Raw genomic sequence first — 26199 nt, forward strand, 5'->3', positions numbered from 1 at the left:
TATCAAGGTAGTCTGAGACTGTTCCAAGAACAGAGAGTTTTAAGGAGAAGGAAACCGATTTCCTTCAAGTTAGTTTCTATATGAAAAATTTAATTATGTATAGTGAAATGATTTTGAAGAATGAGGTGATTATATACAATTAAACTACTTGGTTTTAAAACAGCAGGATACTAAGTTAGACCTAAACAAAAACACCGTTTGCTTTTTACACACAGATGACTTAAGTGTGAAATAAATATTATTTTAAATGGCATAAAAATAAATACAACAGACTACTTGCTAAATGAGAGTGTCGTGGGGGCTTGATCGCTCGAGTAAGTTCCAACATTGCTACACATGAATAGTAGGGACAGAACTGCAGATGGACTAGATCTTTTGGCCAATATTGGGTTGAATGAGACTTTTGATATCTCAGCCATAATGAATAAAGTTAAATTCCTCTCCACCGTAGCTTTTTGTTGCTGTTATTTATTTTTACTTATTTATTTGAATTGTAACTACGGTTAGGACAGGTTTCCTGGGATTAGGAAGTGTAATTATTTAGGCAGCAAAAAGTTGTTTTAGAAATTTTACTATCATTAGGAAGAAGCTTTAAAAGGCTGGAATTCCATTGTCTTGTAAGAAGTAAGAAATATTTATTGATTCCCAAATGGAGCTGAAAAAAAAAACCTTTCCTCTTTTAGAAAGTTGTGAATGACCCAGCGAGAGCTCTAGTAAGCTTTACTGAACCAAGCTGCTAATAGTTATTTAATGTTATTCTTCAGTGTGAAAGAATCTCCCTAGATTTTCCTTTTAATCTCTTTGAATTGCAGGCTCATAAACCTCTCTGATGAGTCCTGCCAGTGTTTTCTTAGATCCCACTGTTGAGACAAAGGAGCTACAGAATTCTTTCACCTCTTGTTGTCAGACAAATCCAATAGAACACAGGGTCAGAAGGGCCTGTACTTCTGAAGGTTGAAAGATTCTTTTCCAAGTAACCACATAAATTATTTGATTTTATCATTATATTCCACAGGAATTTCCTTTTATAATGCATTGCTTTCTATATATAAGGAAATTCGGATCTTTTTCTGGTCTCCGTATTTAGCTAAGCTTTGGGTATAGCACAGGGTGTGAATAGACCTACATACCTTAGGAAAAGCTGAGCCCATTTACTTCAAAAGAATTAAGAATCTTGTAGTGTAATTGGACTTAAGATAGAGTACCCAAATGCCACGCATTGCGTTTTCTTTCCAAATGGCTGGGTTTGTTTGTTTTTAAGTTATTACCATTCTGGAGCTAAGATTCCAGATTCAAATCTTGTACCTATTCCTTTTTTTTTGGTACCTATTCCTTTAATTAAGTCGCTGCAGAAGTCAATTTATGTTTTCTCACTATTTTTAGTAGTGTCATGTTAACAGGAAAACTTTGAGACAGAATTTATATTTTCAGAAACCTATTGAAATATTTCATTGTAATGAGCAAAAATATTTGTAATATGTAATACTCAAAAGAAAAGGAACTTACCTATTTTGCAGATGCCATGCCTGATTAGAAGACAATTATCAAAGCTAATTACAGGGTTCCTGTGAGTTACTTTACAGGCTAGGGAGGAATTAAGTTTTCTAATTATAACTACAATGGTGGACAAGCAGAGATCATTGTTTAAAAAGAAAAAAAAAAAAACATTGATTTGTTTGTGCTCCTTCCTTGTAATCGTAGTTAAGGGGGAAGTTGCTGTTGCCCCATTCCCTGGACACCTGCCTCTCAACAAAGGATTGTGGTCACCTCCCCACCCCCTACATTTAGATTCACCTTTTACTTGTATGTACCCCTTCTGCTCATTATACAGTTCTCCAGGAATCCAATTTTCCCTGAGTTAATCACCCCCAGCCTTTTTCAGAAGTTGTTAGATTACCATCTTTTCAGGGAATACACACTTTCTTAGGCTTTTAACTTCTTTTCCCTAACTTTTGTTTATTTCTATTAAAAAGTATAGCTCTTGGAGTCTCAGCACACTACTTTAAGACTTTTTGTTGAAATGTATCATACATGCAGAGAAGTATACCAATCCTAACTGTCCAGCTTGATGCGTTTTCACAATAAATACACCCATCTGACCAGCACCCAGAAGGTCCCTTGTGACTCCTTGTAGCCACCATTTCCCCCCACACCCAATACCACGGTGTCACGCAACAACTCGGGGTAGTTTTGCTTGTTAGATTTTATGTAACGGGGTATCATATAGTATGCTCTCTCGTGTCAGATAGGACTTTTAAAACCAGAACCTCACAGAAACCTGGACTGGATCCACATAATATTGAATAATCAGATCAAATAGATGTTTAGATAGCCACAGAACATGCGAATAGTTTTTATTTTTTTTAACTCTGACCTTGGGCAAAGTACTAACCAGTTTTGCATTATTTTCCCTCTTATAATTATGAGATGTCATCTAAGTTGATCTGTCATCTTAGAAATAGGTCGCTACTCCAAAGTAACTGTATGTAAAGAAAAAAATAATAAAAATATAAAGGCGCGGTTTTTTTGAGGAAGTGGAATAATAGAGAGGTGCTCCACGTGAAACACTAGGTGAGCTTGACAGTAGCTTCCTCGGGGAGAAGCACAGCAATATGCTGACTTCCTGGGCAATTCTCTTTGCCAGTTATTTCTCATTTATTATTTCCAAGTAAAAATAGTATAGTGGACATATACAAGTGGGTTGTCCTTCTGTGTAATTGCTGTATTGCAGGTGTCCAAGGTAGGTTAGATTAAGGCTTTTTCATCTTGTCCTTACCTCTGCCTTGTCTGATTTGCTTTAATTGATTTCCAAAATTACTGAAGATATCGATCAGATACCCTGGAATATAGCCAGCTTGATTGTAAATTACTTACATCTGTTTTTCCTCCAACAACAGTCTGTAAAGTGCCAATTACCCCCATTCATAAGTCTAAAAGTGTTTCATTTCTCCATTCAAGCAAACTTACCTTAGTCATTCTAAGAAATTGAAACATATGATTAAGATTTGTTTTTCTCTCCATGGGACTTTTAGGGAGAATTTTTTAAAAAACTAAAATACTGAATAATCTATAGCCAAGTGTGCTTTATATAGAATGTAGAAATTGTTTTGTTCAGAGATTACCTCACATACTAATATAGTCTGCATAAGCTATTCAGTGGGCACAGAGATGAAGGAACTCCCCCCCCCCTCTGACTACTGGGCAGAGTCTTTAATCTTTGGATTTTAGGGTCACTTTAATAGACTGTTGGGACCTAGTAAATATGAAGTGATACAATATTTGACATACTTAATAGAAAACCACAGTGAGTTCAAAATATTGTATAATTTTTTCATCTATTTTAAAATTGTGTAACTCACCAATAAATTCTGAACAGGCAGTTATTAAATATAATTAAATTGTAGGCATTCACACAACGGAACAAAGGAAAGCATTCTCAGCAAGTGAACAAGAGACTAGTGAGACAGCTAAAGAAAATTTCATTGGGGTGAGGGGTGGATTTTAGTAGTTTCTTTTAAGCATCGACTTCTAAAAGAACAATACAAGCATACATGAAGTATAACATGCCTTTAAAAACAAAGACAAGTGCTTATCTATAGTTGCTTTCTTTGTCCCAAAGTATACTTGTTTTAAGCAAGAGTACATGCTTCTACTGCCTAAACTATATGCTTACTAAATTCCAAGCTTCTTTGAACCTTCCACCTGCAGGGAAAACTTTGGCCTAGGAAATAGCAATAGAACATCAACACAATACAGTTACATGGTTATTGAAACCTTTTAAAGTAAGTCTTTAAGTTACCTATTCCTCTCTTGCAAGCAATTAAAAATCAGGTAGACCCTTACATTGGTTAGAGCTTTTGTTCTTTAAAATACTTTTAGATGGGGCGCCTGGGTGGCTTGGTCGGTAAAGCGTCTGCCTTTGGCTCAGGTCATGATCCCAGGGTCCTGGGATCAAGCCCACATCAGGCTCCTTGCTCGGTGGAGAGCTTGCTTCTCCCTCTCCCTCTGCCTGCTGCTCTGCCTGCTTGTGCTCTCTATATCCCTATCAAGTAAAAAAATAAAATCTTTAAAAATAAATAAATAAAACACTTTTAGACTGATCTCATTTGATTAGAACAACACACTGGTGTTGGTCTGTTCTGTCATAGCAAATTCCATAGACTGGGTGGCTTAAACAACAGAAATGTATTTCTCATAGTTCTGGAGGCTGGAATTCCAAGATCAAGGTGCCAGTCAGTATGGTTCCTGGTGAGGGCTCTCTTACTGGCTAAAATGGCCTTGTTCTTTACTGTGTCTTTGATACTTGGTGCTTGTGCATGGAGAGAGACCCTCTTTCTTCCTCTTATAAGACCACCAGCTCTATCAGATTAAGGCCCCACCCCACACTTATGGTCTTACTTTACCTTTATTACCTCATAAAAGGCTTATCTCAATACTTCAACATAAGAATTTTGGGGGGACACAGTTCAGTCCATAACAACCCTTCTGAAGTAGATAGGAGATAACTAAGTGTATCTAAGGTATATTTCTAAGGTTAGAAAGCTAGTGAAATATTATAGCTAAGGTTCAAATAGTTATTTTTGCCCAACATCATGCTACCTTCCTTAGTTATAGGTATAGCTTGACAAAAATTCCCTATCTCTCACAAAAATAGGGGTTACTAGTTAATCACAAGGAATCACCAAATCAACTCCATGGTTTTTGCATGTTGCATATTTGTGGAAAATGGGATAGATTTTGACTTTTGAGGTTCGTAAGAAGTGGACTACAAGTCAGGTAGCCTTAAAACTGCTGTCAAAAGTAGTAAACTAAGTTTTTAAATGGCAAATAAATTATAGCTGTAGTCAGTGGGCTGCAGTTGGCTTTTCAGCATTCTTCGTGGTTATGATTAAAGTGTCAAATAAATATTGCATTTTGTATTTTACAGAAGATGATCTAAGAAATGTGGGACCAGTAGATGCTCAAGTATATCTTGAAGAAATGTGTTGGAACGAAGGTTGGAATTTTTTCTCTTGACTACAGTAAAGGAAAACATTAGGGATGTTCTTTAAGAAGAAAAACTCTTCTGGGATATTTGGAAATCTTAAAAAATAGTAATAGCTTGGCTTTTTATTTTTATTTTTATTTTTTTAAAGATTTTATTTATTTATTTGTCAGAGAGAGAGAGAGAGAGCGAGAGAGAGAGCAAGCACAGGCAGACAGAGAGGCAGGCAGCAGGCTCCCTGCCGAGCAAGGAGCCCGATGTGGGACTCGATCCCAGAACGCTGGGATCATGACCTGAGCCGAAGGCAGCTGCTTAACCAACTGAGCCACCCAGGCGTCCCATAGCTTGGCTTTTTAAATATATAAATATGGGTGGTTTTAGGAATTTCACTCTAAACTTCAGTTATTGATGGTCCTCTGTATGACTCATTTCCAGTTACTTGTCTAGTCTAAGTAGATTTTAGGTATAGAAGGTTTCATGTGGTTTTCTTTTTTTAAATTACTTGGGTTTTGGATTACTTTCCATCTAATAGGGAAAATAAGTTAATATTTTCCATCCTTCCTATGTTGACATAGGAGATGAATTTTCTATTAGAATTTTTGTTTATTTTTATTTCTTTACATGGCAGGGCAGGAAAAATTTGGAAAAATTTGGAAAAGAAAAATTTGTCACTCCCTTTACCCACCCACCATGACATCTTGTTTTTTTCCCTTTTGTATTATTAAAATTTTATTTTATTTTGAGAGAGAAAGGGAGTGTACATAGAGGGAGAGGGACAAGCAGACTTTGTGCTGAGCCTGACACAGGGCTTGATCTCATGACTGAGATCATGACCTGAGTCAAAATCAAGAGTCAGACGTTTTAACCAACTGAACTCTATTATAGGGCACCAACAAGTGCCCTCTATTACTAGAATTTTACAACTTTAACTTCTCTCCTGTTCTGATAGTTTTGTGAATTGCTTTGGCTAGAAACTGTAGAGTCCGTATAGAGCCCACGAATGTCACACATCTAGGTTTCTCTGGGAAAATGAAGAAACTCTTCCTATTTCTTAGCATTTTTATATACTTTAACCCTGTAACTGTTGTTCAGCCTGGAGTAGAAATTCCCTAGCACTTTATAAAAATTGACTAATGAATGTGGATAGGCAGAAAATAAACAGCCCATCATTCTTCCTGAAACCAAGTATACTGGAATTTTTTTTAAAGAAGTGTTTTTTTGTTTTTTTTTTCTTTTTAAGATTTTATTTATTTGACAGAAAGTTTTGGGGAGAGAGAGTATGGACAAGCAGGAGGGCAGCAGAGAGGGAGGGAGAAGCAGGCTTTCTGCTGAGCAGGGAGCCTGACAGGCTGTATCCCAGGACCCCAGGAACATGACCTGACCTAAAAGTAGATGCTTTAACCAACTGAGCCACGCAGACACCCCTGGAATATTTTTTATGGCAAATTTTTAACTTAGTGCTGTTAGGAAGGTGGGTGATAGGCTAGTGACTTTAAGAGGAGCATCACATTTTTGCTTATGGGCCACTCAGCTCCTCAACTGCCACATGAAATCCTAGAGTATAAATTCTTATTTGCAGTGAATGATTGAGAAACTTAAAGTTTGTGTGACTGGGGCTCCCAGGGTTTTATAATAGTTTCATCAGTGGAAATAAGGGAAATACTGCTATGAAAGTAGAATAGACTAGTGACATAGGCTTTGGTGAAAGGCTTCCAGTTCATGAAGGGAACAGACCAGAACATATCACTTATCAAGGAGACCTGCCCAACTAAATACATTTTTTGAAAATAGAGTATTGCTCCTCATCAGCTAGTATTGTATGTGTTTAATCTCTTCTTGGACAAATTAGTTCTTTTTGCTGTAGTTAACATATTTTGTTTCCTAATGATTCCTGATAATATGAAAATAGTCAAAACTGGTTTTTGCATTTTTTCCTTTAGTAGCTTTTAAAAAAAATACAAATAATAAGTTTTTAAGTTAATATGGATTGGTGGTTCAAACATCTGTCCAGTCAACAAATACTATGAGGTTTCTTTCTTTAAAAAAAAAAAAAGATTTTATTTATTTATTTGACAGAGTACAAGCAGGGAAAGCAGCAGGTGGAGGGAGAGGGAAAAGCAGGCTCGCGGGGATCACGACCTGAGCTGAAGGAGATGCTTAACTGACTGAGCCATCCAGGTGCCCCTCAGCTTTGTGATACAGGTGAAAAAAAAACCAAGATGGTGAAGGAAATGTACAACATGAAATTGTTAAGTTATATGTTACTATCCTTGGAATTTCCTTAAATAAACCTGACAGTGAAGATACAGAAGAATCCTAACCATAGCCAATGAATCAGTTATTAGAAGCTCGAGTTACTCTTAAAAGTATAGGACATCCTTTGACGCTTATTATTTATTTATTTAGATGCTTATTTAAATTAAGGGTTTTTTAATAAAGAGGGAAGCAATCCTTAATCTTGTGAGCAGCAAATAGCTGCATGAAGCTATTATTTCTGCAGGGGTATTTATAAATTAGTAATATAAGTTTTGCAGTTGAAAAGTGCAGTCTTGGAAGATGAAATTTTTTTTTTTTTTTTTTGCCAATGTGGATGTTTTATTCCCACAAGATAACCACGGGGGTGGGGGGACGCCAAGCCTCCAGCCGGGCCGAGGAACCTTCCTCCGGCGAGGGGTGCACGCTGGGTTCTCGGGTCTGCCCCACCAGCGGGCTGGTTTCCAGGCAGACCGTCATGGGTGCCGGGTGGAAGGCTCCGAGGGGCAGGGCTGTGGGGGGCGCATACTTGTGGAGCTAGAGGTAGCAGGGCAGGTCCTTCTCAATTACCAGGGGCTCTTCCATGGGACCGTACCGCTTCACCACACAGCCCTTCTTGTCAATGAGGAACTTGGTGAAATTCCATTTGATGGCATTTCCCAGGATGCCCCGCCCCTTGGGCTGGACTTTCATCCACTTCCACAGTGGGTGAGTGTCGTCCCCGTTCACACAGATCTTGCTGAACATATTGAACAGTCAACTGGGCAAATTAAAAAAAAAATGTTTGAAGATTCCCTCATGGCCATTTTCAGAGTAACCTTGGAAAGTGAAGATCCGGAGGCAGGAGAAAAGTAGATGAAACCCAACATGATAGATAAAGCCGGATTACCATATTCTTGATCCAAGGATAGTATGAAACAATGCCTTTTCTTACTCTTAAAAGCCATCCCTGAAGAACTGTTGAGAGAGTGGTTAACCTTTCTCCTTAGTCTCCTTGTTGTACAGCTTGGTTATTTTGTCTTCAGTGTTTTTAAAATGATATCTGTGACGATATCACTTGTTAAGTAATAGAATAATATAAGAAATGTAACAAGATGTGAATTTTTAGTGAGCATTAACATTTGGAATCATCTATGACAAAACTCCTCAGTAGCCCATGGTGGCCTCTGCATCATTTACTGAGCACATGTCACCTCAAATTGTTTCTGAGTGTTCACTGAGGTGGTAAAAAAATAAGATGGACATTTAGCTTTAGAAAACCAATGGTTAGAATATGTGCATTTTTAGACAATTTAATAATGAAAAAATTCACTTTTGAAAGCCTGCTACTACAATATATATGTTGGCTCAGACAGGAAAGATGTTAGCACTTTAAAATTCCAAGATTAAATTATTTTTCTTTATGGACAAAAAAAGGCATTGTGGTGAAAAACAAAAAGGAAGATTAGGTGAATGAATTCATGTTTTTGTTACTGGTAAAAGAAACATATAAAGTTAGCTTATTTAATTTTATTTTTTCCAAGGCCAAATTTGATTAGAGAACAAATACAAGGCAGTTGAATTTTTTCTTTTCTTTTTTTCTGTTAGTGGCATATTATGAGATCTGAGTGTTAAAGAATGAAGTCTGAGAACTGAATAAAGATACTTGATGTACCTCTAGTAAATTATGACTGTCATACAATAAGGTGATCAGTAATTATTTTTCTTTTACAGTCACTTCTCAGTGACAGTGAAATGGAATGACTAGTGGATCAGATTCTTTCAGTTAAAGGACATAAGCATTTCAGCTTCCCAAGAAAATGGTAGATTTAATAAAATTTCCACCATTAGTAGGCTAAGTGTTGCGCCATATCACCTCTTTTGGGCATCTCACTTCACAGAAATAGTGTGATACTAGAACAGAGTATGAATGTTGAACTTAAACAGTTAAGTTAGCAGGACGCCTGGATGGCTCAGCTGGTTAAGCATCCACAGGCAACAGCTCCAGTCAGGCTCCCTGCTCAGCAGGGGACGTCTGCATCTCCCTCTCCCCCCACTCATGTTCTCTCACTCTCAAATAAATAAATAAAATCTTAAACAAACAAACAGAGTTTTCTCTAAAAGAATATACTCCAGGCATAAGCATGTAGGGCTATTTCTCTTTCCTTCACAGTAGTATTTTTGACAAATATATTGTTGAGAAGAATGTAAAATTTATGTGGATCTTAAGAAAACAGAAGACTTCAGATAAATGTCCTGGGTCACTTCTGAGCTTCTGCTCTCCCCTCCAGATCTTTGGGCTGTTGATTCATAGCTTTAGTCTTCTACAGCTCTCTTATACATATCAAGATTTTTTAGTAGGTAATTTTTAGAAACACTGCCCCATACAAGAATTCGTTTCAAGTTCTCATTTAAATATGTTTTATACTTAAGGCACTTCTTTCATTTTGGAATTTCTGTGATAAACTGCATTTTAAAAAAGCTGTTAAAATAGTTACTTGCAAGTGTTTGAAGTATTTTGTTTTGTTTTTTGTTTGTTTGCTTTTTTTACAGATGATAACTCTTTTTCTCTGAGTTGCCGATGTGGTGGAAAATACAGGGTTTCCAAGGATGAAGCAGAAGAAGTTACCCTGATTTCTTGTGATACATGTTCTTTAATTATAGAACTCCTTCATTATGGCTGAAATTGTTCACTAAATGATCCTTTAACTCTGTATTCAGACATGTTGAAGAGAGTTCATTCAAGTAAATGTATAAAGCTGATAGAAAGAAGTAGGATTCTTTTTTTTTGGTCAGCTTTTATTTGCAGAGAAAGTATAAGACTGTCAAGCAAGAGCTACCCCAGATTAACAGAAAATTCATTTAGTTATTTATGTGTATTTATACTTTCTATTTATAGATCACCCCCCCCCCAAAAAAAAAGACTTGAATTATTAAGTTCTATTTTGAATTCCCATCTGAGAACTTTGTTATTTGGTCCATTTTCTCCTTGGTGTAAAATAAGAATTTTCCTTTTCTTTAAGTATGTCTCTTCTTATAATGGGTCACAGTATTATAATGTTCCTTTATAGTTACTGGGTTTCTGAAGTAACATGGCATTTCTAGCTGCTAAAGTTACAGGCCTATTGTACAAGTATCTCAAAGTCTCAAGTCATTAAGATTAAACTGTAATCTTTGTAAATAACATGTGAGCCTAGTACTCCCATAATGAGGGCTGGATATGGATATTCATGAAGTTATTTCAAAGTTGATAAAGAAGGTGAAATGACAACTGTAGAAAAGATAGCTTTTGGAGTAAAGACTTGACTCCAGTCCTGGCAACTCTATTTCCAGATTCTTCATGTGGCTACGTTAAAGGGAATAAAGTTTAAACACTGCCATCTTCAACTTTAAATGTAACTTAGGAGTGGTAGCTCTAAAAAAAGTAATAATCTGAAACTGTCACATTACTTCCTTTTTTATTTCAAAGTACTAAGTATTAATTCCTGTATTTATGAATAAGGAACCACTGCATTGCTGATATGAACAAATGGACTTTTATAATGTTATTATTGATTATAATGGATTTTATTTTTCTCTATATTTGATACTCTATATACAGTATAAGTCAGGAATCATTTTAAAAGATTGAGGTATCCTTTATGGGATCATTGGAACTGTAATTTGAAAAGAGTGAACCAAGTATGTGACTTAGCAGGGTTTTATTGGTTGAATTCATGGTATTACTGGTTTGGACTTGAAAGACTAGTTACTACTATGATGCGTAAATGTAGCAAAAGTATGAGGCACAGTCAAGAAAGGATTACTTTTATTATAACTATTAAACCAAAAATTCAGAAGTGAGGTGGTCATCCAGGTTTTTTCCCTAAAAATATTTTTATATCTATCATAAACTTTAGATTTCTTTTCTTGGATTACATTTCTATCCATGTATTTGGAACTAATAGCACTTACAATATGTATTGTTTATTCTTCCATATAACAATTACAAATGACTAAAAATAAGTAGCAAATAGTTATTAGTTAAGTACATGGATTCAGTGGCAATAATAAATTCACTTGGGAGAATAATCAAAAGAATAAATGCTTGCTAGTCGTCAGAAAATCTGTGGCCATTAGGGCTGTCACGGAGAAATCCAAAATCACTCAGAGGCCAAATCTGTAAAATTGAAATGTGATTGAAGACAGTTAATGAAAGTGTTACATCATCATTATTACTTTTAGTCATCCCTTTTCTTTGTGCAATGTAATTAAACACTTTCTCCTTATTTTTAGTCAAGAACAAATTTTCTATACAAAATGAGACTTTAGAAAGTAAATTTGTATGTGTATATGTATTTAAACTCTAAACTTTGGAACACTGATATGTTATACAAGAATTTTTATGTTATGTGGTATATGAATATAATATGTGTGTCTGTGGGTTTTTTTTAACTACCCTCAAAGTTAACTATAAACCCAAGGATTTAAATATAACCTCTGCGTAAGTAAAGAATCCTGCAGATTATCCAATAGCATTCATGTGTTTTTCTTCTTACTGCTGTGTTAAAAAGGAGGAGCCAGTGAAAAGAATCATCTTTCCTAAGAGTCCTACATTTATTATAACCATGTACATAACTGGGATATCCCCACTTAGCAGTGTAGTTTGACTATACTGCTCTTCTGCAAATGCATACTTATGTCCAAGATATGAATATAGTTGTACAAGTTGTATGAGAAAGAATTACATTCTGGAGATATAAATTAAAGGCTTCTTATAGGTAAGGTTATTTGAAGTTTATTATTCAAACAAACAATTACAATTACAATTGTTATTTGGTCCATTTTCTCCTTGGTGAAGGAGGGAAAAAGGTAATGTTAATAGCTACGAAGGCCAGCATGTTCATAAAATGTAGCTGCTGTAACAGTTAAGTCCATTGACAGCCTGAATATTTCAAAGCTCATTTTGAAAGAAAATATTTTTCTTCCAGCTCAGAGAAGAAAACCTACATTTTAAGCAGAAAATAATACCTTGAAAAAGATACGTCCTCTTATTAGTCCATATGGAATAGGTCCATAATATCTGGAATCTGTAGAATTCTGTAGATTATCACCTTCTAACCAAACATGACCTGTTGGCACCTAGATTTAGAGAAGAAAGCAGCCCATTTAAAAAACTAAATATGGGTAGTATAAATAAAAAGCATGTCTTTTGGTAATAGGGAGAAATGTCTTAAAGTTCTTGTTTATAAAACACACACCCTATGATTTGTATTTTTGCTTTTATTTCTTGCACAATAAAATCTCTTTTATTAAATACCAGTAATGTTAAGGTTTTGTCATTTTAAAAGACCTATCTTTTTTGCCACATGATTCCCAAACATTAATTTGTTACACAAACCCCAAACTGAGGTTATAAGAGATCAAAACAGTGTGACAGGGTCATTAATTTAATAGACTTCAAAAGAGGTCATTAGGATGCTGACTGAAAATGTGCCCTCCTGTCTCTAAAACAGCATAAGCAGGGCAGCCACTCACTCAGCAACATCCTGGGGCAGTACCAAGGCCAGACCTATTAGAGTGCTCATGATGAACTAAATGGTAATTGATTGTGACATCAATTACAAATAATCTCATCATTTTATTGGAGTGGGCTTGTCAGAATTCTAATTAAGATCCCTGTTCTGCCTTTGTACAGGCCATATCTTCAATGCATTATACTTCAATAATGACCATCAGGAACTAGAACGACTTATTATAAAATCATCAGTTGTAAAATTAATGATGGTGACCTTCTACTAAATGAAAGACCCTATCTCCTATATTGTCCTACGTACTAACTGGTAAATAACGTTAAGTTTACAATTTTACTCAATGTAAACCATAAAAATATTTAGAACATAACATGTTAACTTAAAAAAAAATGAGCTCTGTGTATTTGCCCATTAAAAAATTACTCTGCAGCAATAATGCTTAAAGTAGCACTTTACAATACAAGTTATTTTATAGTTTCTTTTACCCAAGAAACTTGAATTACTGACCAGACCAAGATGATCTACTGGGAAGGAATTTATTTTCACTTTTCTTTTGACTAGCTTTTTATGACTTGGGAACTTTACATGAAGAAAAATACTCCTACTGGGTTAAATAAGAAATGACTGCAGTTTTTCAAAATGTTACAAATTACTGCTTTTTTTTTTTTTTTTTTTTAATATTTTATTTATTTATTTGAGAGAGAGAGAGACAGTGAGAGAGAGCACGAGCGAGGAGAAGGTCAGAGAGCGAAGCAGACTCCCCATGGAGCTGGGAGCCTGATGCGGGACTCGATCCCGGGACTCCAGGATCACGCCCTGAGCCGAAGGCAGCCGTCCAACCAACTGAGCCACCCAGGCGTCCCACAAATTACTGCTTTTTAAAGACTTTTATTTTTTAGAGTAGTTTTAGGTTAACAGCACCCCTCCCATCTCCTGACCCCAAACATTCATGACCTTCCCCACTATTGGCATCCCCTACCACAGTGCTGTATATTTGTTATACTTGGTGAACCCACATCAATATCATAATCACCCAAAGTCCAGAGTTAATTTAGGGTTCACTCTTGATGTTGTACATTCAATGGGCTTGGACAAATGTATGACAGGTGTCTACCACTGTAGTATCATAGAATATTTTCACTGCCCTAAAAACCTTGTGTGAACTTTGTGTGAGCTGCCTTATTCGTGTCTTCCCCCCCTACCCCCTATATTACCTTTTGGAAAAATAAATGTATACAAGCATGTAAAAGATGAATTTCACTTTGTATCAGAGATTATATAATTTTGGAATGTCTTATGTAGGAATATTTGTTCAAAACAAATCAATTATTTTAACTACATACACTTAAATGTTAAATCTATTTGTAGAGAAAAATTTCTTGAAAGAGTATCAGATGCTGTAAGATCACTTACTTTTTTTCCCCCATTATTAGTGGAACCAGTTATAGGGCTAAGAGCAAGACTAATTCGTATCTGTTTAAGTGGATTTATGTGCAATGAACCTTAATATTGTTCAGGTAGAAAAATGAATCCATCTCAGATCATAGATGAAAAAAAAAACCACCCCAAAAATAGTATATTTGGAAAAACCATGTATCATTAACATAGTCTCAAGTGCCACTATGGGAGAAGCTATAATACAGACAACTTTTATGTTTAAATTTCCATAGTTTCTCCTTAATGTGTGTTTGTTTCTGAGTTCTAAAAAACAGGTAATAAACCAAGATCCAATATATATTCCACTTCTTCATGAAGCTTTCCCCAACCTTGCCTGCCCATACCAAATACTCTTGATGGTTTAGAGCATTTACCATACAAAGTCTGTCTTGTCTGGGGCCCTGGATTATAACATTAGCTTGCTTGGCTTTTGTTTAAGTCTATTATTTTGTGACCAAATAAGCCAACAGACAGTAATCATATCATGATCTTAATTCTATACAATACCTAAGCCAAGTATTTGGTGGTTTTTTATCTATAATGTAAGTAGAAATTCTTATAAAGCACAATCACTTTTGAATGAACCAACTTTCTTCCAAATTAGTTAAATAAAGTGATGAAGTGTTATTTTTGGTATAATAAAATTAACAAGTACAGAAAGGAATCTGCTCAGAGAAATCCAGAACATATTACCAGAAGCCTTTGGAAGAGTGACTCAGGCTATCTTGATCTAATCATTGATTCCAACAGGTGGAATATAAAGAAGGGAATAGTAGAGCAAGCCAGTGTATATACATGGCTTTCTAGTTTATTTATTTATTTTTGAAAGATTTTATTTATTTATTTGACAGACAGAGATCACAAGTAGGCAGAGAGGCAGGCAGAGAGAGAGGGGAAGCAGGCTCTCCACTGAACAGGGAGCTTGATGTGGGGCTCGATCCCAGGACCCCAAGATCATGACCTGAGCTGAAGGCAGAGGCTTGACCTACTGAGCCACCCAGGTGCCCCTCTAGTTTGTTTTAAAAAAAGAAAATAGAACTCAATTTATCCTTAAAACAAGCTGTGAAGTACTATTACTGATAGTTAATAGAAGTAGGTTCAAATATGGGACATGCTAACTCCCATTTATATTAAGCCTATACATTCTAATACCCATGTATCCATTTACAGTAAAAGAATATCCTCTACCTCTCAGACTTCAGTGCTTGATAGTACACAAAGCAAGGAAACAACCTCATCATTGATGGAACCTTTAATAAGAACTTCTCTATAAACAGGAAAACCTCTAAGTTGGATTTTTAAAAATCAAAGCAGTCACCTTTGCTGACCTACCTGTCAATTACTCAGTGTCCAGTAAATAATTCCACTTATTTTTGGTATAGAGTAAGAGAGTAAAGTGTTTTAAAGTTACACTTTAAAAATCAGTTTTTTAGAGGTATACTTTATATACAGTAAAAAGCACTCATTTCAAGTTTGACACTAGTTTTGGAAAATGTGCACACCTATGTAACTGCTGATTATAATCAACATGGAGAACATTTTCATTATGCCAGAAGGTTCCCTCCTGTGCCAGTCAACCAGCCATGCATATACCTGGTACCACGCAACTAATGAGATCTGTTACTGGAAACTAGTTTTACCTGTTCCTAAGCTTCATATAAGTAAGACAGTACTATATTTATTTTGTTTCTGGCTTTGTTCATTTTTTTATGATCAATCCAGTTGTATGTATCAGTCATTCATCCCTTTTTACTTCTAAGTAGTATTCTATTATAAATCACAATGTCTGTCCATAATCTATTGAAGGATATTTTCTTTGCAGTTTGGAGCTGTTAAAAATAAAGCACTCTTGGGGCGCCTGGGTGGCTCAGCTGAAGGCTCTGCCTTCAGCTCGGGTCATGATTCCAGGGTCCTGGGATCGAGCCCCACATCGGGCTCTCTGTTCGGCAGGGAGCCTGCTTCCTTCTCTCTCTCTCTCTCTGCCTGCCTCTCTGCCTACTTGTGATCTCTATCTGTCAAATAAATAAAATCTTTAAAAATAAAATAAAATAAAATAAAGCACTCTAAACATTAATTTGTAAGTCCATTTCTTTTCAGTAAATACCAAGGGGTAGAATTTCTAGGCCATAAGTGTATGCCTATCCTTAATCTTTTCCAAAATAATTGAATCATCTTGGGGGCGCCTGGGTGGCTCAGTGGTTTAAGCCTCTGCCTTCGGCTCAGGTCATGATCTCAGGGTCCTGGGATCGAGCCCCACATCGGGCTCTCTGCTCAGTGGGGAGCCTGCTTCCCCCTCTCTCTCTGCCTGCCTCTCTGCCTACTTGTGATCTCTCTCTATCAAATAAATAAGTAAAAATCTTTAAAAAAAAAAAGAACAAAATAATTGAATCATCTTATACTCAGCAGCAATGTTTGAATATTCTAGTGAATTGCTGGTATCACATTGTGGTTTTCATTTCCAATTCTCTGATGAACATTTTTTCTTATGCCTATGTGAAGGGTCTATTAAAATGCTTTGCTTATTTTTAAAATGGGTTGTTTTCTTACTCATTTAAAAAAATTTTTTTTTTTAAGATACTTACTTAATTACTTGACACAGAGAAAGAGTGTGCACAAGCAGGGGGAGGCAGACAGAGGGAGAAATAGAGCTTCTGAGCAAGAGTCCCAACATGGGGCTCAATCCAAGGATCCTGGGACCTTGACCTGAGCCAAAGGCGCCTCCCTTCAGAATCCTTTATTTACCTTGAGTATAAGTCTGTGACAGATATTACAGATATGAAAGATAATACAAATACTTCCTCCTAGCCTGGGATCTTTTCTTTTGCCATTTCTAATGTACTGTAAAGCTATACAATGTTTTCTAAGTTCTATATATTCATTTGGTTCTTTTTGATATTTACCATTTCTTTCCTCATTATTTTCATCCTTCGGATCCTTGAAAATATTTAGAATTGGTGTTTTAAAGCTGTGTCTGTTAATTCCATTACTTCTGTTATTTCCGGATCTATTTAACTGATTTTTCTTCTGGTTATGGGTACACTTTCTTACCTTTTCACATATCTTGTGGTTTGTGACTGAGCTGGACATTGATTTGTTGAGTGGGATTTATTTCCTTTACAGTGTGTTAAATGTTGAGGAGGTAAGCTCATTTTGGAGGAGGCAGGTAAGTTAGCTATTGATCATCTTAGTCCTATCAAGCCTTGTTTTTAAGCTTGTCAGGTTGGGTCTATCTCACACTGTACTCTTAGGGCTACTTTAGGCCCACTACTAAGTAAGGCTTGATATTCAGGGATCTCTACTGAATGTCCTGGATATTCAGTGAGATCTGTCCACTCTGGCTGGTCAGAACTCAGTGGCTCTCAGCCCTGTGTGAGCTCTGGGAATTGCTCAGCTCCCTATTCAGTCTTTGCTCAGTCTCCAGGTTTCACTGTTAACAGGCACAATTTAGAATTCAGCTCAAAAGCCAAGAGAACACCTATGGAGATTCACGGTGATTGTTTGGTAGCTTTGTTTTCCCAGGTAATTTGATCAATAAGCGCCAACCACTTAAACTTCTCTCTATCCCAGTCTGTCTCTTCAGCTCAGCAAAATCACTACTCTTTAACTTGAATTTTACCTCAGTACCTTCTGAAACACTTGAGTTGGCGCAAGTATAGGGCTTGCCTTGTCTCTCCTCTTTCAGGGATCTGTCCCATACTTCCAGCTGTGCATTCTCTGAGAACAGCTATTTGACATTTTTGTCCAATTTTCTAGTTCTTTATGGCAGGATGGCAAGTTCAGCATCAGTTATTTCATCATTACTAGAAACAAATGTTCAAATTATCTCATTTTTAATGTCTTTATTATTTTTCTTAGCATACCTCATAACAATATGAAGAGAATCCTTTTATAGTAAAAACTGAAAGTTTTTGATTTAAGTAAAGTGTGCCTTTGGCATCTCTCTCTACCTTCTGTCCCTTCCCATTGTATCCCCTACATGTTTTTGTTCTACTCTTTCCTTATCAAAATCTTTAGAAAAGATCTGCCAAACACAGCATGCGACTATGTATAAATAAGGAAGTTCACTATGGTATTGCTTGTATCTCAAAATTAACAAAACTATAAATATTCCCCAGTAGGTATAGGTCAAATAAAATATGGTTCATTTATATAATAGTAGGCAGTTGCTCAAAAACAAAAACAAAGAAAAACTAGTTGATTTACGTGAATACCATCAGTGAAAAAAGTAAGTTGCAGGGCAATATATATAAATGTTTAAAAGAAATCCACAAAACTTACATATATCAAAATTTGTATTTTTATGGCCAGTATATACTACTTAGATAATTTTAAAACGTATATAAACCTCCTCAACCTGCAATGGAGTTCTGTCCCGATTAACCCATCATTAAGTGGAAAATACAGTTGACCCCTGAACATGGGAGTTGGTGTGCCGATGCCTCCCCCACCCCACGTCAAATCAAAAATTCTCATATAACTTCTGCCTCCCCCAAAACTTAACTATTAATAATCTGTTGACAGGAAGCCTTACTGAGGACATAGTCGATTAACACGTTTTTATATGTTATTTATATGTATTATATACATATTCTTACAATAAAATAAGCTAGAGAAAAAATGTTCAGAAAAGCCATAAGGATGAGAAAGTATATTCACAATACTATAATGTAAAAAATCCACGTGTACATGGGCTCATACCGTTCAAACCCCTGTTGTTCAAGGGTCAACTGTATTTTAAGTCAAAAATGCATATAATACACCTAACCTACTGGGCATCATAGCTTAGCCTAGCCTGTATTAAATGTGCTTACAACACTGACATTAGCCTACACTTGAGCAAAATCATCTAACACAAGCCTCTTTTATAATAAAGTGTAGAATATCTCAAGTATTTTACTGAATACTGAAAAAGTGAAAAACAGAATGGCAGTATGGATACAGGATGGTTGGTTGTAAATGGTCACTTTATCCTCTTGACTGCATGGGTGAATGGTAGCTGTAGCTCACTTGCTGCTTCCCAGCAACACGAGAGTATCATACTGCATTATCAGCTCAGGAAAAGATAAAAATTCAAATTCTGAAGTACAGTTTGTACTGAATATATATTGCTTTTATAGTACACTAAACTAAAAAATATGTTAAGTCAAATCATTCTAAATTAGGGACCATCGGTGTGTATATACATACACACATATATACACATACACATGTTATCTTAATGTGCCTATCCTTTTAAGTGATACTTGTACTTTTTATTTTTAATAAAGAACACAGTCCATCACAATACAGGTTATGAAGAGTTTTGTTAAAATTTTTTAAACCTTTCGTAGAGTGGAAAGAGAAAGACCTAATTTCCAATCTAGATAGGTTTGCTTCTACATATAGTACAAGTAAATGACTGCAATTAGCAGTATTGTCACCAGATCTCTGGATAACCAAAATATTTGACTAGCTAAGAACTCACTTCTTTAAATAAACAAAGTACAACACTTTTGGTAGGAGTCCGAAACTGAAAACCTGACCTGAGACTGAGACAAAAAAAAAAAATTTCCTTTCTTGGGGCGCCTGGGTGGCTCAGTCTTTAAACGTCTGCCTTCAGCTCAGATCAGGATCCCAGTATCCTGGGATCAGGCTGGGATCAAGCCCTGCATGGGGCTCCCTGCTTAGCGGGAAGTCTGCTTCTTCCGCTATCACACCCCTGTTTGTGTTCCCTCTCTCGCTGTATCTCTCTCTGTCAAATAAAATCTTAAAAAAAAATTCCCTTTCTTACTCAAAATGCAGTTATTGTCTGTGGGATTAACCTACTGATTATCACCGAATAGAAAATCCAAACCAGATAAGAGGAAAAAACTCTATAGCAATAACATTAATAGATTAAATGGCAGCTTAAAATGTAGAAAGAACTCCAATAAACTCGTTTGTAATAAATGTTTGCAAATTACCAAAAATGGAAATCCCTAATTTCATGCCTTTGTTACTTCTCATAACCAAAACTTTAAATGGCTAATTACTTTTCCTTTTCATACCTTTGTAAATTTGCCATGCCAACTTGAATGAATCTGTCAACTGAGTAAGAATATATGAATATCACAAAGAAATTTTTACTTTGGCTCTGAGTTTTCCCAGGATCTCAGATAGAACTTACTTTAAGGGCTAAATTTTAAAGCATTAAAAGAACCTTTAAATCATTCTTGTTTTTCCTTTCTACGTCAGAGGTTTACTTCCTGATGTATGATAAAACCTAATCTCAGGGCTGGACAAAAGAATCAAGCCTTTAGTTCTTAAGTATACTTACTGAGGTCTAGTTAAGTGCCTCTTTTATAGTACAAGCAACAAATGTAATTGCCTCATGGCCTGCGGGTGTCCATTTAACAAAAGAGGCTTTGTGAACCAACCCACAGGTGTTACTTTTCTTGATTCCAGTGAAATCTGATGCAAGAGTCCACAATATCAGATAACACATTTACTAAACTGCAATCAAACTCATTCATTTAAGCAAAAATACCTAAATTAAGAAAAAGTTCCAACTGAAGAATAAGATGTTTGTGTGTCTGACCTTGCAAAAATTTCAAAAAACAGAAAATCCTAATAACAGGTGAAGGTTTTTAAAATAACCCTTTGTTTGCCAGATATTTTATAATTTACAGCCAACAAAGGTAGGGTATGCACTGGCCCTGCTACTACTCATGCCTCTTTAATGTTTCTAAAACAACTGGGAATGAAAAATAAACAGTAGTTATTAAAGAAACAAAGAAAAAGAAAGCCAAGAAGAGGAGCAAAGTTTTGGGATCCTTTTTTGACATGATTATTTTTCCTTTTTCTGAATTATAAGGAAAAGGAGAGGGACACCAATTTTATGAAAGCAATTAAGAGAAAGCTTTGGGATTTTTTGGCAAAAGCACATGGGGTTGATCTATCAGTAACAATATTTAATCCCAAGAGTATTTCATTTTCCACACATATTTAAAGATTTTGTTTTGGGTCTCATGAAATGATAAAGGTGAAATACAAAAATGCATAATTTCCTTACCCTGGAAAAAAGTCCCCACTTTATGTGTTGTTTTACTCTAACAATGCCCATAAAATTATTTTTTATGTTACTATCTTCCAGGTAAGCAGGATCAAGTCAAATTACTATACCATTATGCATATTGTTTAATGCATATTGTTTAATCATAACTTACACAACCAAAATGCAGCCATGGTAAGATGCTGTGCACACAAACTACTGGAGAGAATAACTGGAAAATGAAATAATTTATTATATAGTTCTAAAAGGACTTCATAAAACTCAATATTAATATGATTCATGTAAAAGTCAGTAATTGTTGGAGTTGCTATAACACCAATAAAAGCTACGAAGACCTATGTCAAAAAGTGAAACACTGAATCCTCCTAGAAGCAATCAAGTAGAAGAGCTCTTGATAACACAAGGCGGAGAAAACATTAGTAGTCTTTAATTTAAAAAAATGGGAGTCTCGAGTGTCAGTTATGAGTACCTTTCAAAGCAAAACCCAAGGAATAGTTTCACTAACATTCTGTTTGACATTCTCCTTGGCACAATTTCTTGCCCACATTTGTCTATCTGAGTAGAATATCTGGAGTCCTAATGGTGTTACCCCCAAATGCTAGACACATGACAAAGAGAGTAACATTTATAAGGACCAAACTGGAATAGTTAGCACTGATTATTTCAATACCTGCTATTTCTGTATAGTCTTATTATTCTCCTATCTGCTAGGGACTGTTACTGTCATCCACTATCTAAAAATGGTGCTACCTTGGGTTCATTAGCCAGTTATCACCAAAGAGAAATTTCACAAAAGTTCCAATAGGCTACAACTCCAGCACTAGGGTTGGAGTAACGATGGGGGATGCTTTTTACCAACAGGTTCTTTCATTATCAAGTATCTCCCTCCTGAACAGGTTTAGAGCTTACTCTAAGACTTGGTCATTCTGATAGCTATTGCAAGCTAAGCTCCTTCATCTTTCCTGCAAGTACTCAATACCTCCATCCAGCCTGAAGAGGAATTTTTGATGGGCTCTGTAAGCATGGTAAAGATACCGTCCACAGAGTAAGAAGAGTCCTGAGTTCAAAATGTAGCTCTGCCACTTACTAGTTAAGCGCCTTGGACAGATTATTTAAACCTCATCTATATAACTAGGTTTAATAAATCCCTTACAAAATTATTCTGAAAACCAAATGAAGTAACACATAAGGCTCCTGGCACCCAGTAAGCATTCACTAGATATTAGCTATTGTGATTAGCAATTGTCCCAACTAATGGTATGAATGGTGTCTGCTGGGAGTTCTTTGTTTCTGGTTTTCTATCCTGTCTACCCAGTTCTCCGCAAAGTGAACTGTGCTTTGCAATTTTACTTTGGTTTCGGTAGTTTCTTTTACACTGTATTCAATTATATATTTCTGGTACTAGCCAAGACTTGAATTCAGTGTTATTAAAAATGTACATTAACTGTGAATAGATGCCATATTAATTATGTAGCAAAGACTACCATTTTTATTCTTTTAACAGGCATCTTAAGCAATGTTTATTAAATATCAAATGCTTAGGCTCTTCCTTATGAAGCATTCACTTCTTCAGAACCGTCTACTCACTAGTCAGAAGGTATACGAAGGGAGAATGTGTTGGGACTGAAGCCAATGAATATGCTTTTCCATCATAGCCATCTAATATTAATGTACCAATCCTACAGTAGTTTTTCCCCAGGACAATGGATTATTTTCTCTGACTTCTTTTTTGTTCTATTTGTAAAATAATTTACCTATCTGTTTTTGGTTTAGTACTTAAAAGCAGCATTTTATATTTTCATTTCAAGACTATCTCTCTAGCTTCACTTTAATACAGCCTAATGTACACTCTGGTTTTTTGTTTTTTAATTTTATTTATTTGAGAGTGAGTGCACAAATGGGGGAGGGACAAAGGGAGAAGCAGACTCCCCACAGTGCAGGGAGCTTGACATGGGTATCTATCCCAGGACCCTGAGATCATGATGCAAGCCAAATGCGCACACCCAGCAGACTGAGCCACCTAGGCAACCCACACTTTGGTTGTCATATTCCAAAAGATGAGCTTAACTTAATGAAACACAGGGTATTTCAGAGATTAGCAGATGTTTCCATGAAAATTTTGATTCATGGGACTTCAAATAATACTTCCTAAGTCAAAACTCATCCCTAAATGGAATTATTTTCATTGAAGCATGGATGTGCCTCTTTTGAATTTCCTACAGCTCCTATACATAACTGCTTCATATAGAGATTGGGTAAAAAAGCTGAAATGGTTTTTTACCATTTTTCATTTAAACACGTGAAACGGTATTAAAAATAGAAGATCTGGGGTAGAAAAGAGTCTCTCTACTCCAAAGAAGAAATAATTACAATGAAATATGTAGATCTGTTGTATTTGATACCAATAAGCCATTAAAAAAAGAAAAAACATTAAGTTCCATTTTAAAAAAGATTTTATTTATTTATTTGACACAGAGAGAGAGAGAGATCACAAGTAGGCAGAGAGGCAGGAAGAGAGAGAAGGAGGAGCAGGCTCCCTGCTGAACAGAGACCAGTGCTGGGCTTAACCAAAGACACTGAGTTCATGACCTGGGCTTAAGGCAAAGGCTTAACCCACTTAGCCACCCACGTGGCCTTTGCTCCATGTTTTTGACAGATACTTCTTTTACTTGTGTTTTATTTATCAAAGCCACAACTCTAATGCACTATACCCTGAAAATTATTTAGATTGAAATCTGACTTTCTGAATATAAAATTCCAATTTAGACAAGTGGATGACTGATGACATTTTTCTGTAATGATGTAAGGTACAAAGAGAACAGCTGAAGACCTCTAAAAAATAAGACTGATCTCTGAGGGCTGAAAACACCAAAACATTGTTTTAACTAAGATTATGAAAACACATTATGGACATCAAGGAGGGCATAGTACAGCATCCAAATGTCATTCTGGAAAAGTATTGTCTTTTCCCCCCACTTCTTATAATAATTTAATTGCCACTGTATTAATTTAAAATACCGGGACAACTGGGTGGCTCAGTTGGTTAAGAGTCTGCCTTCGGCTGAGGTCATGATCCCAGGGTCCTGGAATCAAGTTCTACATTGGGCTCCTTGCTCGTGCGGAATCTGCTTCCCCCTCTGCCTGCTGCTCCCTTGTTCCTGCTCACTCTCCCTCTTTCTCTCTCTGACAAATAAATAAATAAATCTTAAAAAAATAAAATACAGTCTCTGTTAGGCTTATTAGATAGGCTATATCTTCTCTCCATTTCCCAAATTAACATTTCTCCCAGAATCTCCTCATGTACCATCTCCTCCTATTGCTAAAGCTGGAAACCTGGCTCAATTTCAAGCCCTTCAATTCCATTTCTTCCAGCATCCAATCCTGTCTAGATATTTCCTTAATCTTTCTCCAAAATTTGTACTGCTTTCAATGGTTAATGTTATTATATTAATTATGTCCTATGGCCTATTTCTCTCAGCCTCCAAAACTTCTCTCCTAGTAGGAGTCCCTCCTACTCCAAACCTGCCTCTATTAATCTATTACTAATATCAGAGTGATCTTTTATTTTTATTCCTTTACAATAGTTTAATAATATTGGGGGTATTTTAACCACAAGAAACACACACACACACACACATACACACACACACATATATATTTATTATTTTTAAAAGTTTTCAAAATAAATTTTAAGGGTGATTTTTATTTTTTTATTTTTATTTTTTTAAAGATTTTATTTATTTATTTGACAGACAGAGATCACAAGTAGGCAGAGAGGCAGGCAGAGAGAGAGAAGGAAGCAGGCTCCCTGCGAGCAGAGAGCCTGATGCAGGGCTTGATCCCAGGACCCTGAGATCATGACCTGAACCAAAGGCAGCGGCTTAACCCACTGAGCCACCCAGGCGCCCCAAGGGTGATTTTTAAAAAGCTAAGTCTGATAATATTATTTCCCTGCTTGAGACATACAAGGAACTGGGCCCTGTTGACCTTTTTATTTTTATCTCTCTTCACTACCCACCCCTCCCCACTATATGTTCCAGACATAAGAACTTACTTTTAGCAGTTGCCCAAAGCACAATGCTATACTCTCCCTTTTAGACTTTATGAATATATGGCTTGCTTTGATCAGGTCCTACTTATCCTTCAGAATTTCAACTCAAGTTTTACCTTCCCAATCTGGAAAAACCCTACTGACCACCGTTTGGATAAATTTCATCTTATGTCTTATCACAGCACCCTGTCTATAATTCTGTTATATCATATTATAATTTCTTGTCTGCTCCTCCAACTTGGCTATAGACTTCTAAACCTGAACTGTCCATTATGGTATCTACTAGTAACATTTGTGGCTATTTAATTTTACAAATTATATAAAATTCAAATTCAGTTCCTCAGACACGCTATCAGACACATGTGTCCTGTGTTCAGCCATCACATATGCCTACTAGCTACCGTACTGGACAGTGCAGATATAGAATATTCCGCTTTTGCAGAAAGGTCTGCAAAAGGTCTGCTTTTGCAGCACTGCAGGCAGACTTACCTCCTTTAACACGCTTCTGGCCCTCAAGTAAGTGCTCAGGAAGTATTTGTGGAATTAATAAGTGCATGAATAAATAAAGGAAAATAAATAAATAAAATAAAAGGAAAGTTGTGACGTTAATGTCTGGCCAATTTTGCCCACCCCCCACCCAAGCTTGCTAAGGGGCATTCAAGTCTTCTCTTCCACCCCAACTCCCTGCCCCCTAAGTCCAGTGGTTCTAGCTGCTCCTGAGCACATCCTCCTTAAAGATGCTTAAATGCTGGGATTGGTTTGGGGTCAGGTACAACAGTTGCACTTAGGGTCACAAGTCCATATTGGTCTATGTCCCTACACCTACTTTGACTTTCTCTATATAGGGAAGTCAGGTCAAATTTCAAGTGTCTTTGGATGACAGAAAGTTTCTCTAATTCTTCCTGATTTGGAGATTCATACATGCAATATACAGGAAGTAGATCAGAATATT

The 26199-nt window shown here is 36.2% G+C and overlaps 2 protein-coding genes across 6 annotated transcripts in view; one reads left to right on the forward strand and one right to left on the reverse strand.

Annotated features, from left to right (window-relative positions):
* The window catches only part of DNAJC24 (DnaJ heat shock protein family (Hsp40) member C24), a 67774-nt gene extending 55257 nt beyond the window's left edge, over window positions 1–12517 (forward strand). Inside the window, exons 4-5 of one of the 2 annotated variants that reach the window (XM_044259018.1) lie at window positions 4928–4996; window positions 9770–12517. In XM_044259018.1, coding sequence (XP_044114953.1) covers window positions 4928–4996; window positions 9770–9900 — 200 coding nt within the window. In that variant the 3' untranslated portion in view covers window positions 9901–12517. The remainder of the gene's footprint in view (window positions 1–4927; window positions 4997–9769) is intronic. The other variant, XM_044259019.1, reaches the window with a different exon arrangement.
* Window positions 11008–26199, reverse strand: part of IMMP1L (inner mitochondrial membrane peptidase subunit 1) — an 82052-nt gene continuing 66860 nt past the window's right edge. For all 4 annotated transcript variants that reach the window (XM_044259015.1, XM_044259013.1, XM_044259014.1 and 1 more), the window contains 2 exons: window positions 12227–12337; window positions 11008–11375 (listed from right to left, as the gene is read on the reverse strand). In XM_044259015.1, coding sequence (XP_044114950.1) covers window positions 11307–11375; window positions 12227–12337 — 180 coding nt within the window. In that variant the 3' untranslated portion in view covers window positions 11008–11306. The remainder of the gene's footprint in view (window positions 11376–12226; window positions 12338–26199) is intronic.

This window comes from Neovison vison, chromosome 7, assembly GCF_020171115.1.
Source record: "Neovison vison isolate M4711 chromosome 7, ASM_NN_V1, whole genome shotgun sequence".
In the NCBI taxonomy this organism is placed as follows: domain Eukaryota; kingdom Metazoa; phylum Chordata; class Mammalia; order Carnivora; family Mustelidae; genus Neogale; species Neogale vison.